A 16,284-nucleotide genomic window follows, 5' to 3' on the forward strand; every position below is an offset into this window, starting at 1 on the left:
ACTTTATGGCCTGGTGGGTCAGACAACACCCAATTCCTGAGGAGCTCAGGTCACGTGGTAACTTGGTGGTCCATGGTTAAGCATTCAGTCTCTACTGGGGCCCAAGAGCAAATCAAAAGCTGTATATCAAAAGGAGAGTAGCTGTCCATAGACGATGGCAGAGCTTTGCTGCCAAATCCTAATGGTTCCCACTGTGACTTACCTGTAGGGGCTGCCAGAGGTTCCGGATAGCCTCCCTATGTGCCACTGGTAGTTCAAGCACCCTTGAACTACTGGGTCACAGGCCTAGTGGCAGAGCTACTTCTGGGGGTTTTCACTAACAGGCATTGGGAAAAAAGTGCTTGCCAGATCGATTTCTACATATCTGGTACAGGGGAATGTGTTAATTTGCTCAAGCAGCGAAACTACATCTGGAACAGCAACTGAGTTGGAGTCCCCACCTGGTTAAGTTTACAGTAATCCACTGCCAATCTCCAAGGTCCATCTGTCTTCTGCACAGACCGAATAGGCAAGTTGAATGGGGATGTGGTGGGAATCACTGCTCCTGCACCTTTCAGGTCTTTTGGGGTGGCATTGATCTCTGCAGTTCCTCCAGGAATGTGACATTGCTTTTGGTTTACTGTTTTCCTGGGTAGAGGCAGTTCTAATGGCTTCCGCTTGGCCTTTCCTACCATAATAGCGTTCACTCTGCAGGTTAGGGAAGCAGTGTGGGGATTGTTCCAGTTGCTCATTATGTCTATTGTAATTTTGCATTGTGGAAGTAGAGAAATAACCACAGAATGGGTTCAGAGACTCACTGGACCCACTGTGAAATCGACATGAGCTAAAACTCCACTGACCACCTGACCTGCATAAGCCCTGACTCTGACTCAGGGACCACAGTAACTTTTTGGGTCTCCTAGAATTAGTATTAGTTCAGAGTCAGTGTCCAGTAATCCGTGAAAAGTTTAACTTCTTTCCATCCAGGCACAGTCACCCTGGTAAAAGGCTGTAAGTCCCTTTGAGGTGGGGGCAGGAGAAAGGTTAATAGTAGGCGTGTTTCGTAGTGTAGCAGGGTCCTTCCTTAAGGGGATCTGGCCTCTCCCTTATTCAAGGAGTTCTGGGTCTGTACACTGGCTCAAATCACAATTGGTCAAGGGACCATGGCTCTGTTTTTATGATTCAAGTTGACTTCTGTTCACTTGACCTAAAATTCTCCCACTTAAATAGATCAAGCAAGAATTTAGTGGACCGCCCATCTATTTTACATCTGAGGATACCATGAGCAACTAGCCAATACCATAGGTCTCTGTTAGTCAGGCTTTTTATTACTGCTTTCACTCAGCTGCCCATTACAGTAATCATGCCCACCTTGCCTCTGATGATTAAGTGTTGCCACTTGGCCCCTGCTACTCAGGATCCAAGCACCCCATTGCATGTATATCCCCCCAATTCGGTGGCAGCAGTTGCCACTGTAATTTCTGACCTACAGAGAAGTGTGACCTCTGAGCTCTTCGAGGATGCTGGAGCTCCCCTCAGATTTATTCCTCACAGTCATGGTGAAAGGTGTGTCCTCTGGATACCCGAGGGTGGGTGAGCATGCCATACGTGATAAGTACACTCGAGCATTCCAACCTCCCTAAACCTTTGGATACCTTTCTCTAAAGCACACCAAAGCAATTCTGGCATTTCAAATTCATTGAATGTAGGTCACCTGCTGGTCCATGTTTCAACCAAACAAACTGTTAGAACGCTTTCTAACTCCTCAAGCTGTAATATTAAATGAGAATCTGCTCAGTGGACCCGCATCAATAAATTGGTCCAGATCTGACTTTAGGTTCCTTCCACCATTATCTTAGACCCTTAATATTCACCCACACACTTTCCCCAGATTTATTTATGTAGAAGTTGGAAAAAATCACATTGTTTTTTTTTTTTTTTGCGGTACACGGGCCTCTCACTGTTGTGGCCTCTCCTGTTGCTGAGCACAGGCTCTGGACACGCAGGCCCAGCGGCCATGACTCACGGGCCCAGCCGCTCCGCGGCATGTGGGACCTTCCCGGACTGGGGCGCAAACCTGCGTCTCCTGCATCGGCAGGCGGACTCTCAACCACTGCGCCACCAGGGAAGCCCCACATTGTTCCTTTGGAGTGTAGTGCAGCTCCTTGTGGGACACACTTTGTCCCTCACCTGTTAAGGACTGCTGAGTGCAATTACAAATGTAAAAGCCAATAGGGGTAGTGGGGATGGGTCCTGTGGAGAATCAACAGTGTCTTGCAAGGCAAGTATCTTGGGTTAGGCCATTACAGTTTCCTGAGGCAAAGCAGGATTAATCTCTTCAAACTTGGTGAAAGGACTGCTTCTGCTGGAAAAGAAGACTCAGCAGAATGTCAGGGTTCAGTATCCCCAGCTTCATCAGGATCTGCCCATATGTCCCCATTCCAGTCTTCAGGATCCCATTACTTCTCAGTCAACACCTTCACGGCACCAGCAGACACCTTGTGAGGCTGGAAACTCAACTTGGGTTGTAATTTCGCCACTTGCAGGGTGAGACTGCGGGTTTGGTTTAAGGTAATCTCAGCACTGTGACAGGAGATAAAGGTTTCCTTCAGGGAAGCTATTGAAACTTTCAGGTCATTTATGCAGTACTTAAACTGGGAATCTGAATCCCTAAGCTCATCCTTTTCTTTCCCCACTTTGTCTACTGTAATTAGGAGCAGCCAGTCAAACTCCTTATACTTGTTACACAGAAATGTTCTAAAGTATCGAATTCAGTCACCTAGAACCTTACCTCTTATAAGTATTGATTAGGAGGATCCAATAGTTATATTATGAATATCTCTATTACCACATCTTGTCATGGAAAATGCTCTCTGGAGAACCAATTCCAGAAACCCCAGAGCCAATTCAGAAAACATCCTTAGAATTCTGTTCTTCCAGAGCTATTCTTGATACTAAAGTTCATATTATTCTGGCTTCTCTAGAGAAACAGTCAATAGGCTAGCTATGTCATCTTTGTACCTATATCATCTATTTACCTGTCTCTCTACCTATGGGACTTATTTTAAGGAATTGACTCATGTGATTGTGGAGGCTGGCAAGTCCAGGGCAGGGCAGGCCCACAGATTGGAAACTCAGGCAGAATTTCCCCATTGCATTCTTGAAGCAGAATTTATTCCCAAAGCAAGCACAAGGGGGAAATAATGAAGATTGCATTAGACATCAGGGAAATAGAAAACCAAAAGATAACAGAGGAAAAAAAATAGGGAAAGACAATGTAAGCAAAAGGTGGTCTTCAAGAAGATTAACAACAATAGTAAACACAAATATTTAGCTAAGATGAGCAGGAAAAAAAGAGAGAAGACACAAATTGCCAAAATCAGAATTGAAAGAGGGAACATCGCCATTGACCCCACGGTATTCAAGAGGTTCTGTGGGAATACTATGAACAGCTTTGTGCCAACAAAGTAGACAGCTTAGAAAAAATGGATTTATAGCTTCAAAACAATGCCTATTGAAATTCCAACAGTATTTTAAAAAGAAGTAATTGGCAAGCTAATTTTAAATTCTACATGGAAATTCAAAGGACCTAGGATAGCCAGAAAAAAAGAAAGAGAACTTATACTACTTTGTCTGAAAATTTACTATAAAGCTATAATTATCTAGTCAGTGTGGTACTGGTGTAAGGCTAGGCATGTAGGTCAATGGAACAAAATTGAGTTACAGAAATAAACTCTTATGGTCAATTGGATTTCCAGCAAAGCTGCCAAGGCAGTTGAGTGGGAGGAAAGGATAGTCTTCAACAAATGATGCTGGTATAATTATATACTTATATGCAAAACGATATATTCAGATCCTTCCTCATGCTATACACACAAAAAATAGCTCAAAGTGGATCATAGGCCTAAATATAAGAGTTAAAATTATAAAACTTCTGGAAGAAAACATAGGGAAAAAGTCCTCATGACCTTGTAGTTCTTAGATATGACACCAGAAGCATACTCCGTCAAAAACGTAGAATTTGATGTTATCAAAAGTAAAAGCTTTTTCCTTTCAAAAAAAGAGAGAAACTATTAAGAAAATGAAAAGAATAGCTACAGATTGGGAGAAAACATTTGTAAATCATATATTTGATAAAAGACTTGCATTCAGAATATATAAAGAACTTAAAACTCAACAAAAAGAAGACAAACCTGATATAAAAAATGGAATAGATATTACACCAACTAAAGTATATGTAGGGACTTCCCTGGTCATCCAGTGGTTAAGAGTCTGCACCCCCAGTGCAGGGGACACAGGTTCAATCCCTGGTCGGGGAACTAATATCCCACACGCCGTGTGGTGCGGCCAAAAGATTTAAAAAACAAAAGTATGCAAATAATAAACACATGAAAAGATTATTGACATTATAAATGATTAGGAAAATACAAATTAAAACCAAATGATATACCTCTTTCCACAACAACTAGAATGGCTATGACTTAAAAAGACAGACAGGGATTTCCCTGGTGGTGCAGTGGGTTAAGAATCTGCCTGCCAATGTAGGGGACACGGGTTTGAGCCCTGGTCTGGGAAGATCCCACATGCCGCAGAGCAACGAAGCCTATGCACTACAGCTACTGAGCCCAAGTGCCACAACTGCTGAAGCCCGTGCTCCTAGAGCCCGTGCTCCGCAACAAGAGAAGCCACTGCAATGAGAAGCCCACGCACTGCAACGAAGAGTAGCCCCCACTCGCTGCAACTAGAGAAAGCCTGCATGCAGCTACAAAGACCAAATGCAGCCAAAGAATAAATAAATTTATAAAATAAAAAGACAATATGAGTGTTATAAAGATACAGAGAAATGCAAACCTTCATACATTCCTGGTGGGAATGTAAAATGTCACAGCCTCTTTTGAAGAAAGCTTGATGTTTCTTAAAAAGTTAAATATATACCAAATATTTAGATGTTTAATATTATCCATCTTTTGCAATCTCTTTCCAAAAATATAAGAGAAGGGAACATATTCCAATTCATTCTATGAGGCCAGTATTACCTTGATACCAAACTAGACAAGACCATTACAAGAAAATAAAACTGTAGGCCAATAGCTCTTATAAATCTAGATCTAAAATCCTCAACAAAATACTAGCAAACTGAATCCTGCAACATATAAAAAGAATTATATACAAGTGGAATTATTCCAAGAGTACAAGACTCATTTAACATCTGAAAATCAAAAATTAATATATGATATTAATAGAGTGAAAGACAAAAACCACATGATCATCTCAAATGCAGAAAAAGCATTTGGCAAGATCCAATGCTTTTTGGTGAGAAAAACACTCAAAAGCTAGGAATAGGAAGGAAAAGTCTTCAACTTGATAAAAGGCATCTACAAAGACCCCTCATTTAATGCCATACTTAATGATAAAAGACAATGCTTTTCTCTTAAAATCAGGAGCGAGAAGAGAATATCTACTCTCTCCAGTTTTACTTAACAATGCATAGCTGGGGCAGTTGTACAAGAAAAAGAAAAGGCATCCAGATTGGAAAGGAAGGAAAATTATCTCTATTCATAGAAGACATGATCTTGTATGTAGAAAATTCTAAGAAAACCACTAAAGACTGTTACAAACAATGATTTAAGCAAAGTTATAAAGTACAAGGTTAATACTTAAAAATCCACTATATTTCTATATAGAAGAAATGCCAAATTCAAAAATGAAATTAAGAAAATTCCATTTACAATAGCATCAAAAAGAATAAAATGCTTAGGGATAAACCTAATAAATGAAATACAAGACTTGTACATTGAAAACTACAAAACTTCGATGAAAGAAATTAAAGAATATATAAATAAATAGAAAAACACTCCATGTTCTTGGAGTGGAAGATTGTTGTGAAGATGACAGTACTCTCCAATCAATCCACAGATTCAATGCAATCCCTATCAAGATGCCAAGGCTTTTTTTTTCTTTTTGCAAAACTTGACAGTTCTGATCCTAAAATTCATGTGGAAATGCAAGGAACTCACAATAGCCAAAATAATCTTAAAAAAGAGAACAAAGTTGGAGACTCACACTTGTCAATGTCATAACATACTAGAAAGCTATAGTAATCAAGACAGTGTGGCATTGGCATAAGGATAGATACATATATCAATGGAAAGGAGTTGACCGTTCAGAAACAAACCCTTACATTTATAGTTAATTAATTTTTGACAAGGGTACCAACACAGTTCAATGGAGAAAGTACTTCTTTTTTTAACGAATGGTGCTAGGACAACTGGATTCCACATGCAAAAGAATGAGGTTGGACCCCCCCACCTCACATCGTATATAACTGAAAATAGACCATAGACATAAATGTAAAAGCTACAGGTGTTAAACTATTAGAAGAAACAAAGGAATAAATCTTCATGACCATGGGCTAGGCAACAGTTCCTTAGATATGGCACCAAAAGCACAAGCAACAAAAGTAAAAATAGATAAATTGGACTTCATCGTTTTGTGTGATAAATAATGACTTTATTGATCACTTTGTTCTTCAAATGATATCATCAAGAAAGTGAAAAGACAGCCCATAGAATAGGAGAAAATATTTGCTAAGCATGTATCTGATAAGACACTTGTACACAGAATACATAAGGAACTCTTACAACTCAACAATAAAAGACAAATAAGTCAATTGTAAAATGGCAAAGGATTTGAATATACATTTCTCCAAAGAAGATATACAAATGGCCAATAAGCCCATGAAAAGATGCGTGGCATCATTAATCATTAGGGAAATACAAATCAAAAGCACAATGGGATACTACTTCATAGTCACTAGAATGTCTCATATCAGAGTGACAGATGCTAACAATGTTGGCAAAGATGTGGAGAAATTGGAACTCTCATGTATTAATGGAGGGAATGTGAAATGATACTGCCATTTAGGAAAGATTTTGACAGTTCCTCAAAAATAGAGTTACCATGTAGCTCTGATGCATAATGCCATTAATCACTTAAGTGAAAAGTAAACTATTCCTGATTAGCATTATAACTCCAATCATCTGTCTAAACTTTAAAATAGTGACAATAACAAATGTTGGCAGAAACATGAAGTAACTATTACAGGCAGTAGTTTGTACAACTGCCTTGCAGTACTCTTTTGTTTTTTTAACATTTTGTGAGAATTTGTTTTTATTTTTATTCTTTTTTTTTTTTGCGGTACGCGGGCCTCTCACTGTTGCGGCCTCTCCCGTTGCGGAGCACAGGCTCTAGACGCACAGGCTCAGCGGCCATGGCTCACGGGCCCAGCCGCTCCGTGGCATGTGGGATCCTCCCGGACTGGGGCACAAACCCATGTCCCCTACATCGGCAGGTGGACCACCAGGGAAGCCCCTATTTTTATTCTTTAAATATTTTGTTTATTTACTTATTTGGTTGCACCAGGTCTTAGTTGCAGCAGGTCGGCTCCTTAGTTGCAGCTCACTGGCTCCTTAGTTGCGGCAGATGGGCTCCTTAGTTGTGGCATGTGAATTCATAGTTGCGGCATGCATGTGGGATCTAGTTCCCTGACCAGTGATCGAACCTGGACCCTCTGTATTGGGAGTGCAGAGTCTTATCCATTGCGCCAGCAGGGAAGTCCCCAGTACTCTGTTATATACTAGTACTAAATATATGTAAAGCCTATGACCTAGCAACTCTGCTCTTTGTTATGTATATGTACAGAAGATTTAGTGATTATGTCAAGGAAAAGATAGGTAAAAGAATGTTCGTAGCAGCAGTACTTTAAAAAGCGTCAAACTTCTAGATATAACACAGATGTCCATCAGTTGTAAATTTGATAGATAATTTGTGTTATGGTAATACAGTGGGATACTAGGCAAAACACTTATGGTGATAGATGTCAAAATGTTGGTTCCCTTGTGGGTCTGGGGGCCTGTTGGGGTGCTGGAAATGTTCTATGTCTTGATCTGGGTGGTGGTTAAACATGTGTATGTGTGTGCGTGTGTGTATATAAACACACGTATGTGTGTGTGCGCGTGTGTGCACACATGCTTAAAATTTTTTTCTGAGCTGTGAATGTATTTATATATTTTACTGTATGCATTTCATAACATAGTAATAAAATGTGAGAATAGATTTATGTATGTGTTTCATTTTGGAAACATAAACACAGATGCACAGCCTAGAAACTTATGAAAATCCTTCTGAAGAACAAAGTTGAAGAGACAGGGAAGGAGATGGAACTTCCCTGAGTTTGTCTTTTCATGTAGTTTTAATTTTTGAATAACATTGATGTTTTAAGTATTCAAACAATGAAATTACATCAGTAAGGATGGAAAGAGTTTTTAGGAGATAGTAGCAGAAACAGAGGTGTTGATGAGTAATTTCATCTTTTGGTTTGCAGTTTCCAGTCTCCCTTGGCATTGGTTTGGGGTCATATGACTAATACTGGCCAAAAAGCTTTAAGAAGAAGCCTTTGGGCTGGAACAGAAGAGGTGATTTTATTCCTCCATGTGTTCTCTTCCTTTGTTTGGCAGTCATAGAGGTCACATGCTGACAGCATGGAGCCAGAGGACGGATTCATCCCTGTATCTCTAAGTCACCAAGTGGAGCACAGCTACCCTGAACTTGTGTTTTGAGAGTGAGAGTGAGTCTCGGCTTTCATTTGGGGACTTGTTTGTTGCCTTGGCATAGCCTAGAGAAGATGTAAAGTTGAGATGATTTGTTGAGAGTGAGGAGATATAGTGGCTATTTTCGGGACGTTGGGGAGAGTGAGATAAAGGTTTTCTATACTCTTCAGAAGAATCGGAATAGAACATTTATAGACTGTTAGAGCTGGAAGAAAACTAGAAACATTATCCTTTTCTTTTCATTTTGAAGACAAAGAAACTAGGACCAGAGGGACTAATGATTTTGTCAACATCGCATAACAGGTTAGTGGTGGAGACAGGATTACAACCCTCATTTCTGAGACCTTGAGAATAGTCTCAGGGTTAGGCTACAACTACTTTAGAGAGCAGCTAAACATTTGCTTTAGGATATCGTGAACTTCACTTCCCTGGTGAAGGTTCTAGATGGGAATAGCAGTTTTCTGAGCCCCTGTCAATTGTTTGCCCCCAACTATGAAGTCACAACAGAGCCCCCCTTCCATTTCCACCTAGGCAGTCCACTGTGGGTGGCTTGGGAAAATCAGGAAATATCTTCACAAGAAATGGCACTTACACTTTTTACCCTTTACCTCTTATTGTTTGGATTATTTTTTGTGATTTGAATCACTTGTGTAAACAAAATAGACACAAAAGTAAAACGTCCTTGTTGAGAGTTGTGCTCCTCCATCTTTGATGTTTTCTGGGCGGACAGGCCCTTTCTCCCCATTTGTAAGAGGAAGAATAAGAAATGCTGTGGCGTGGTTTGAACGAATGTCTAGAGGGCCCAGGTTATTTTGTTACAAATGTATTCTTTTGACTATAAAATCTCTTTCTGCTTCAGCAGTGCTCAAGAGTGGGTGACCAGCCATAAGCCTCCCTTACCCTCCGTAATTTCTATCTTTGATTCAGTAACTTCCCTCTTGTATCTTTCTCAGGCTCATATCCTGACTGCCCACCTCCCACCTCCATTTCTGAGCTGTGGCCATCACTAATGTGGACACTTCCTCACCTTTCTTTTCTACACTCTGACCCTGGGGATTAAAGGAGGTCATTGTCACATCATCATTGGCCAGCCAATCAGGTGGGCACCTCCCTCCAAGGACCTCCTTGTGCCAGAGGAGTTCTCAGCCTGCTTCAGTGGAAGGAGGGAGCCACGAAGGAGGCCTGGTGTAAGTCCAAAGATGATAATTACAACATGGATTGTGTACATTCTCGCCCGGAAAGGTGCCGGGTTCCCCTTCCCACCGAAAGTCAGTTCGGTAAGTGGGGCTGGTGGTAGCCACGTGGAAAGTGTGTCAGGTATCGTTTCCCCCCTGAGCCCCTGCTGCACTTCCGGAGAGAAGATCTCACAGTGCTAACTGTGGATAATGGAGGAGGGGCTGGGTCTCTCTGTATTCTGAGGGCATCGACTTACCACTTTGTTGCAGGACGTGGAAGTTGTGGAGAGCGAGGCTGTGTCTGTAGTACAGCATTGGTTGAAAAAGGTGAGTGAGATTCCTCTGGGACTCAGGGTACCACAGATTGTAGAGAGCTGACCTCAGTGGGTGCAGGGAGCTGGACTCCCTCCCCCTACAACCAGGAAACCCAAGCTCATTGCCCACCAGCCTGCCTAGAGCCGTGTCTGATTCACCACATGTCCAGAAGGACCCAGGCTGTCCCCTCGCCAGAGATGGGCTGGCGTCACCACCAGCCCCGCCCTGCTTCTCAGGCACACAGGAGGGGAGGGGGTTTCAGATGCGTGGCCCCACTGCAGGGTGTCTCAGGAGGACCTTGAGCCCATGACTTACTGAGTCCCTGGAATTCCACAGGAAGGTAGCAGTAGACGAGCTAATAGCAGGAACTGTGCGATACGGCGTGTTTGTGTGGGCACGCATGTGTGTGTTGTGATGGGGAAGAAGAAACAGGAAAAGGAAGAGGAGGGAGAATTGGGGCCAGATAGAGTGACACTTTCTGAGGGAAATTGCTTGTCTTTCAGACTGAAGAAGAGGCTTCCCAGGACATAAAGGAGAAGATGTCCACCAACTGCCCTCCCACGCATGGCCAAGATGTACATGTGACCAGAGACGAGGTAATGGAACCTTTGAGCCGCCCATCCTGGGGAGGGGGCAAGGGGAGGGAAAGGGGGAGGTGGGTCCTACCGCAAAGGGTCCTGGGCAAGTGGGCAGAGCTTGTCCAGGCTGGGCTCCACCCTGGCCGTGGGGTCCTTGCTGGGCAGTAACCACTGGACTCCACCCGGATTTCCTAGGTGAAGCACCACCTCTCAAAGTCTGGTTTGTTAACAAACCAGAGTCAGGAGGTCCTGGAGGAAAGAACAAGAATCCAGTTCATAAGATGGAGGTAAAGCATCTCATCTGCCCCAAGCTCGGCACGCTGTGGGGAGGGGGAAGCAGAGAAAGCACAAGCCCCCCTCTTTGGGATTACTGGCCAACACAAACCCTCGGCCCTCCTTCTCTAGAGACGTTGACTCCTTTGAGTTTTTCAGCCTTACTTTGGGGTCTCTTCTTTTTTTGTCTGCGTTGAATCTTCATTGCGGTGCGCGGGCTTCTCATTTCTCATTGCGGTGGCTTCTCTTGTTGCGGAGCACGGGCTCTAGGCATGGAGGCTTCAGTAGTTGTGGCACCCAGGCTCAGTAGTTACGGCTCGCGGGCTCTAGAGCGCAGGCTCAGTAGTTGTGGCACATGGGTTCAGTTGCTCCGCGGCATGTGGGATCTTCCCAGACCAGGGCTCGAACCCGCGCTGCCAGGGAAGCCCTTACTTTGGGGTCTTAAGGGAATATTTTTGCTATCTTGAAAGCCCAGCTCATTGCTAAATTTTAAAATGACTAGAGGGGTTGGAAAACTGGGCTTGCTTACCATTTCTTAAATGCTTCTGAATAAATTTCAGATTTCTGTTGTTTTTGCACTTGATTTGTCCAGAAGTGGCTGCACTTTAAAGAGACCTACTAGAGAATGGACTTGAGGATGTGGGGAGGGGGAAGGGTAGGCTGTGACAAAGTGAGAGAGTGGCATGGACATATATATACTACCAAATGTAGAATAGATAGCTAGTGGGAAGCAGCCGCATAGCACAGGGAGATCAGCTTGGTGCTTTGTGACCACCTAGAGGGGTGGGATAGGGAGGGTGGGAGGGAGGGAGACGCAAGAGGGAAGAGATATGGGAACATATGTATATGTATAACTGATTCACTTTGTTATAAAGCAGAAACTAACACACCATTGTAAAGCAATTATACTCCAATAAAGATGTTAAAAAAAAAATAGGCTCATAAAGTGCAAAAGCCAAAGCCCTCCTCTTGGGAGGAGGTGAGAGGAGGTTTCTCAGCCCTGAGGCTAGAATTCTGTGCTCCACAGTAGCTGCTTTGTCAGCCCCAGCCTGCACAGACCATCTACACCGCCACCACCTTTCCTGGCTCTGAAGAGCAAGACTCCAGGCAGGGGAGCTGGGCCTGGAACCTGGCTCACTGCCTCGGCACACGCTTCCCTGCCTCCTTCTGGGATGGTCTCTTTTCCCAGTAGAGTCATTGTGGGATTCCACTGGGCTTCCCCCCGCTGTGAAGGAGCCCTCTCTCATCTCTGGACTTGACTTCCTTTCTGTGCCCCCATCGCCAGCTTTGCTGTCTCCTATCAAGGAAGATATGTTTCTCAAGAAATTTGTTTTTGCTTCAGGATGTACAGTTTTCCTGTGTTTACCCCTTCCAGTGGCATTAGCATTTTAAAAGAGGATTCAAATGCTCAAGAATTGCATAAGAGGAATGGTCTAATTTGAGGCCTCCCTGGGAAAGGGTTTTTTTGGATGGAAGCCGGCCAAGGTCGCCCAAATCATGAACATTGGTGACTGTCCCCCGTCCACCACCCTGCATGTGGGAGGCTTGTCCTCCCCTGACCTGGCCACGCTACCTGCTCTAGCTGTTGCAGTTCCTTGGTTTGGACAATCTGAACATCATCCTCTGGTATTTTTTAGAGCTTGGCTGTGTAGCGTAAGTAGGTTACAGCTTTGGAGACACGGGACAGAAATCAGTCAATTTTCTGCATACAAGTTCTCCACTCTGGATATTCTGTGGAGATTTTAAACCAATAAACTCAGCCTGCTTCTCCCTCCGATCCACTGATTTTGGCATCCTCCTATTAGTTTCGTTAAGTACGTAGTCAGGGTTGCATATCCCTTTATTAAGCACCACTGAATGCTCATTTATATGGTAGATGTGTACTGGCTACCTGATGTTTGCTAGGGCCTCTGGAAGAGAGAACAACATAAACCAAGTTCCCCATTTGAAAGGATACAAGTGACCTGCATGGAGAAGCATGTGAGCACTGAAGGACATGTTGGGGACACCAGTAGGAGGGCACAGTAGGGGGCCGGGCTGCACAGGTTCTCGGCTTTGCTGCCTAGGCTTCAGAAGGGTTCCTAGCAGGACGTTCACCTGGGCTGACCCGTGTCTGGGCAGGGACTGGACACACAGAAGCCCGAGCCAGGTAGGGCCTTCCACACGGGCAGGAGCCTGGCACCTTGGCCCACCCCGTCCAGCCTCTGTGTCCCCTTCTTCTCGGAGGCATCCCCCTGTCCCCTCAGGCCCTCTGTCCTTTCTTCTCTCTCTCTTTGGGCACTGACCAGCTCCATTTTATATGAGCCATATTCCGGAGCACGTTTGGGCTGCGGGTCCTCATAGGCGGTATCAAAGCTGAATTCACAGGGAAAACCCCAAAGCACCTAGAGCAAGGCATTACCCAGAAGGCACTGTCAAGCATGGGGTGGTCCGGTGGGCACAAGAATGGTGGTCCAGTGGGCAGGCTGCTTTTCCTGGAGTGGAGGGTTTGTGAGGGTTTGTTGGGGTGTGGAGTTGGGAAGGGCATGAAGTGGACTGTGGTGAGGAAGGCAAGTCCAGAACAGTGAAATGAAACAAAAACAGCAGCAAAGAGGAGCCTGCAGCTTCTTTGTGACAGAATGTTCTAGAAGGATCTCTAAATCATAGTGACTGTGGCACAATGCTGATGATAGAGAGCTGGTGACGAAGCTGGAGAGGAATTCAGACTCACTCTGTAACTCTAGCAAAGGCGCATAACCTCTCTGTCTCCTTGACTCTCCTTAGGACCATTTGCTACCTGCCCAGGATCATTGGGGGGCTCAGGGGTACTTGGTTAGTAAAAAGAACGCTTTGTGTTACTGATACAAGGAGGGTGAAGGTGCAGCTCAAAAGCTCATGGTGACAGGGTCAGAGCTATGGTCCCCCGTGGTTCCAACCCTGGAGGTTCCACGGTGACTGGTTAGAAGAGAAGGAACCCGGGAACCCCAACGTCTGATGGTGTTTTACAGCCGTACCCGTATCTTTCAAGTGCCAAGCGAGGTGAGAAATGATGCCATGCGAGAACGGATAGAGCAGGTGAGACGAAGGTAAGTGTTTGAGAGGAGTTGATTTGTGTCCTAACTGGGGGCAGGTGGGTGGAGCGCTGCTGGCCTCTCCGTGGGTCTCCCTTAGCTCCAGCCCTGGGCCCGGCCAAGCCAGGGGCCCTTCTGGGCTGAGCGCCTCTTCCCGGGACTCAGCTCCTGGGCCAAGGCTCGGGCTGCCGGCCCACCCGGCCCTGTGCGACGGTCTGGGTGTGTGCGTTCGGGGGGGCTCTGCCGCCCTGTGGTCTCCCCACTGCCTCTCCTCTCCTCTCCTCTGTCCCCTGCAGCATATGCCATCTTACGGATGAGGCATCTCAGGAGCTTCACAAGACAAATTCCTACTCAGACTGCTGAGAGCAGCAGGTGAGAGGGCTGACAGGTGAGGGGCCGGGCCGAGAGGACGGCCTCCCTGGGCAGGGAGCCGGTGCACTGGGTGGCGCTTGAGAATACCAGCAAGGGGCCTGCACCTGGGCCACTGGGGGTCGGGGAGCAGGCAGCTGCCTGAGGCTCCTGCCACGCCTCTTAGATTTCCAGAAGGACTTGGAGTCAAGGTCAGGTTTGCGTCTCTGAGTCTTCACTGTGGGGTCGCAGACCAGTGCTTCTCAGTTGTCCACGGGCCCCGGGGTCTCAGGGGCTGGGCGGTCGAGGCTGTGGTGGGACGTGCAGCTCTGGTCTGGGTGTAGCTGCTGCTGGTCTGCTGACCCCTCTCTGAGTCACAGGGTCACACAGCACTGGGGTGGGAGCAAGGGCGCACAGGTTTTGGCCCAGCCCCCGATCAGGGCTGTGACCTTGGCTCGTGTGGCCTCTCGGCCTGCACACGGCACCAGCGGTCATGGCAGCGGCTGTTCGTGCTGCTCTGGAAGGTGGCGTGGTGGCGTGCCAAGGCCAGGAGTTGCCTCTCCAGGAGGTACCTGTCCGGGAAAGGTTGCTGCACCCCTGCCACGCAGTAGAGACCATGCTGATCATCGTGGCGGCTGATGGGGGGGCCACCAGCATGCTTAGAGGAGGGCCGTGGAGGTGTATGCTAGCAGTTATTGAGCGCTTACTGTATGCCAGCTCTGCACAAGACACTTTGCCCAGGTTTCTCATCTGACCCAAATGACTGTAAGAGGAGGGTGTGGTGGTGCAGCTGTACTCACAGTACAGGTTAGGCCACCCTGGGGAGCAGGTGATGGCTTTCTTCCAGCTCCAGCGTGGGCGATTGCTTCATGCCCTGGTGCCTGTTTCCTGACTTCAGGACGTTGCCTTGTGGACCATGGGGTCCAGCACGTGGCAAGCGCCGTGTCAGTGGTTTGCTAACGTCAGCAGGGACGAGGAGTCGGGGGTGCCTGCGGGCACCTCTGTGTTTGAAGGTGCAGAGCCAGGCTCCCGCACCAGCTCTGCCTGACACACCACCCCTCCTCCTCGTGGGTCTTCCCACTCCTGCATCCTGCTCTGTGAATGTCGAGAGCAGCGGGCTTAAGGAGGCATTGCCAGCCCTGCCTGTCAGGCTTTGCACATTTCCGTGATGCGCCCCTGGGCATTTCCCTGCCTCCCAGGTTGATGCCCTTCAGGGTCAAGGAGCTGCCTGTGTCGGAAGGATGTCCAACCCCCCTTGACCTGAGGAGTGACCACACCTGGGCAGAGAGAATCCAGTGGGTGAGCCCTTCCTTGTGACAGTGGCAGCACTGGAGTCTTCTTGCTGAACTGCTGATAAAGAGATGCTCTATTTAACCACCATCCCAGCCTCTGGTGTGAGTGCTTTGCCATCATTCATTCATTGGACCCTGAGCACGTCACGGGCTTGCCTCTGGGGACACAGGCTCTCAGCCTTGCGGGGAGACAGCTGACAGGCCCCTACCATTGTGTGAAGCAGGCTAGCTGGGGCTCCTGGGGTGTTAGGGGCAGGGCTGTGCTGGGGCAGGAGGACTTCCTGGGGAAGGTGTGGCATGTCTATTTCACTCAAGTATTTTATGTTCATTTACTCCTCCTCTAGAGCACTTCCTTTCCTTATGTTGACCCATGTTTCTGACCTACATCCTTTTTCCTCCTGAAGAACTGTTAACATTTCTTGCAAGGCAGGTCTGCTGGCAACAGTTTCCTTTGTCTGAGAAAGTATTTCCATTTCATTCTGAAGGCCAGCTTTGAAGAATACAGAAGTCTAGGGTTTTTTTTTCCCCCCCCAACACTTTGAATATTTTACTCCACTCTCTTCTTGCTGGCATGGTTTCTGAAGGGAAGTTGGATGTGTTTTTATCCTGCTCCTCTCTGGGTAAGGTCCCCCCACCCCAGCTTTCAAGATTTTTTGTGTGTGTGT

At 46.1% G+C, this 16,284-nt stretch overlaps 1 protein-coding gene across 1 annotated transcript; it reads left to right on the plus strand.

Annotated features, from left to right (window-relative positions):
• Positions 1-9,787: 9,787 nt before the first annotated feature.
• On the plus strand, positions 9,788-15,575 carry SPATA19 (spermatogenesis associated 19; the record flags this gene model as incomplete). The annotated part of the gene is made up of 7 exons (XM_082660462.1): positions 9,788-9,865; positions 10,034-10,090; positions 10,582-10,674; positions 10,852-10,943; positions 13,917-13,994; positions 14,276-14,351; positions 15,527-15,575. 6 exons carry the CDS (start codon positions 9,788-9,790, stop codon positions 14,340-14,342), a joined length of 465 nt encoding a protein of 154 aa, XP_082516588.1. The 3' UTR covers positions 14,343-14,351; positions 15,527-15,575.
• Positions 15,576-16,284: the final 709 nt, after the last annotated feature.

Source organism: Grampus griseus (genome assembly GCF_964374135.1).
Source record: "Grampus griseus genome assembly, chromosome: 8".
NCBI lineage: Eukaryota > Metazoa > Chordata > Mammalia > Artiodactyla > Delphinidae > Grampus > Grampus griseus.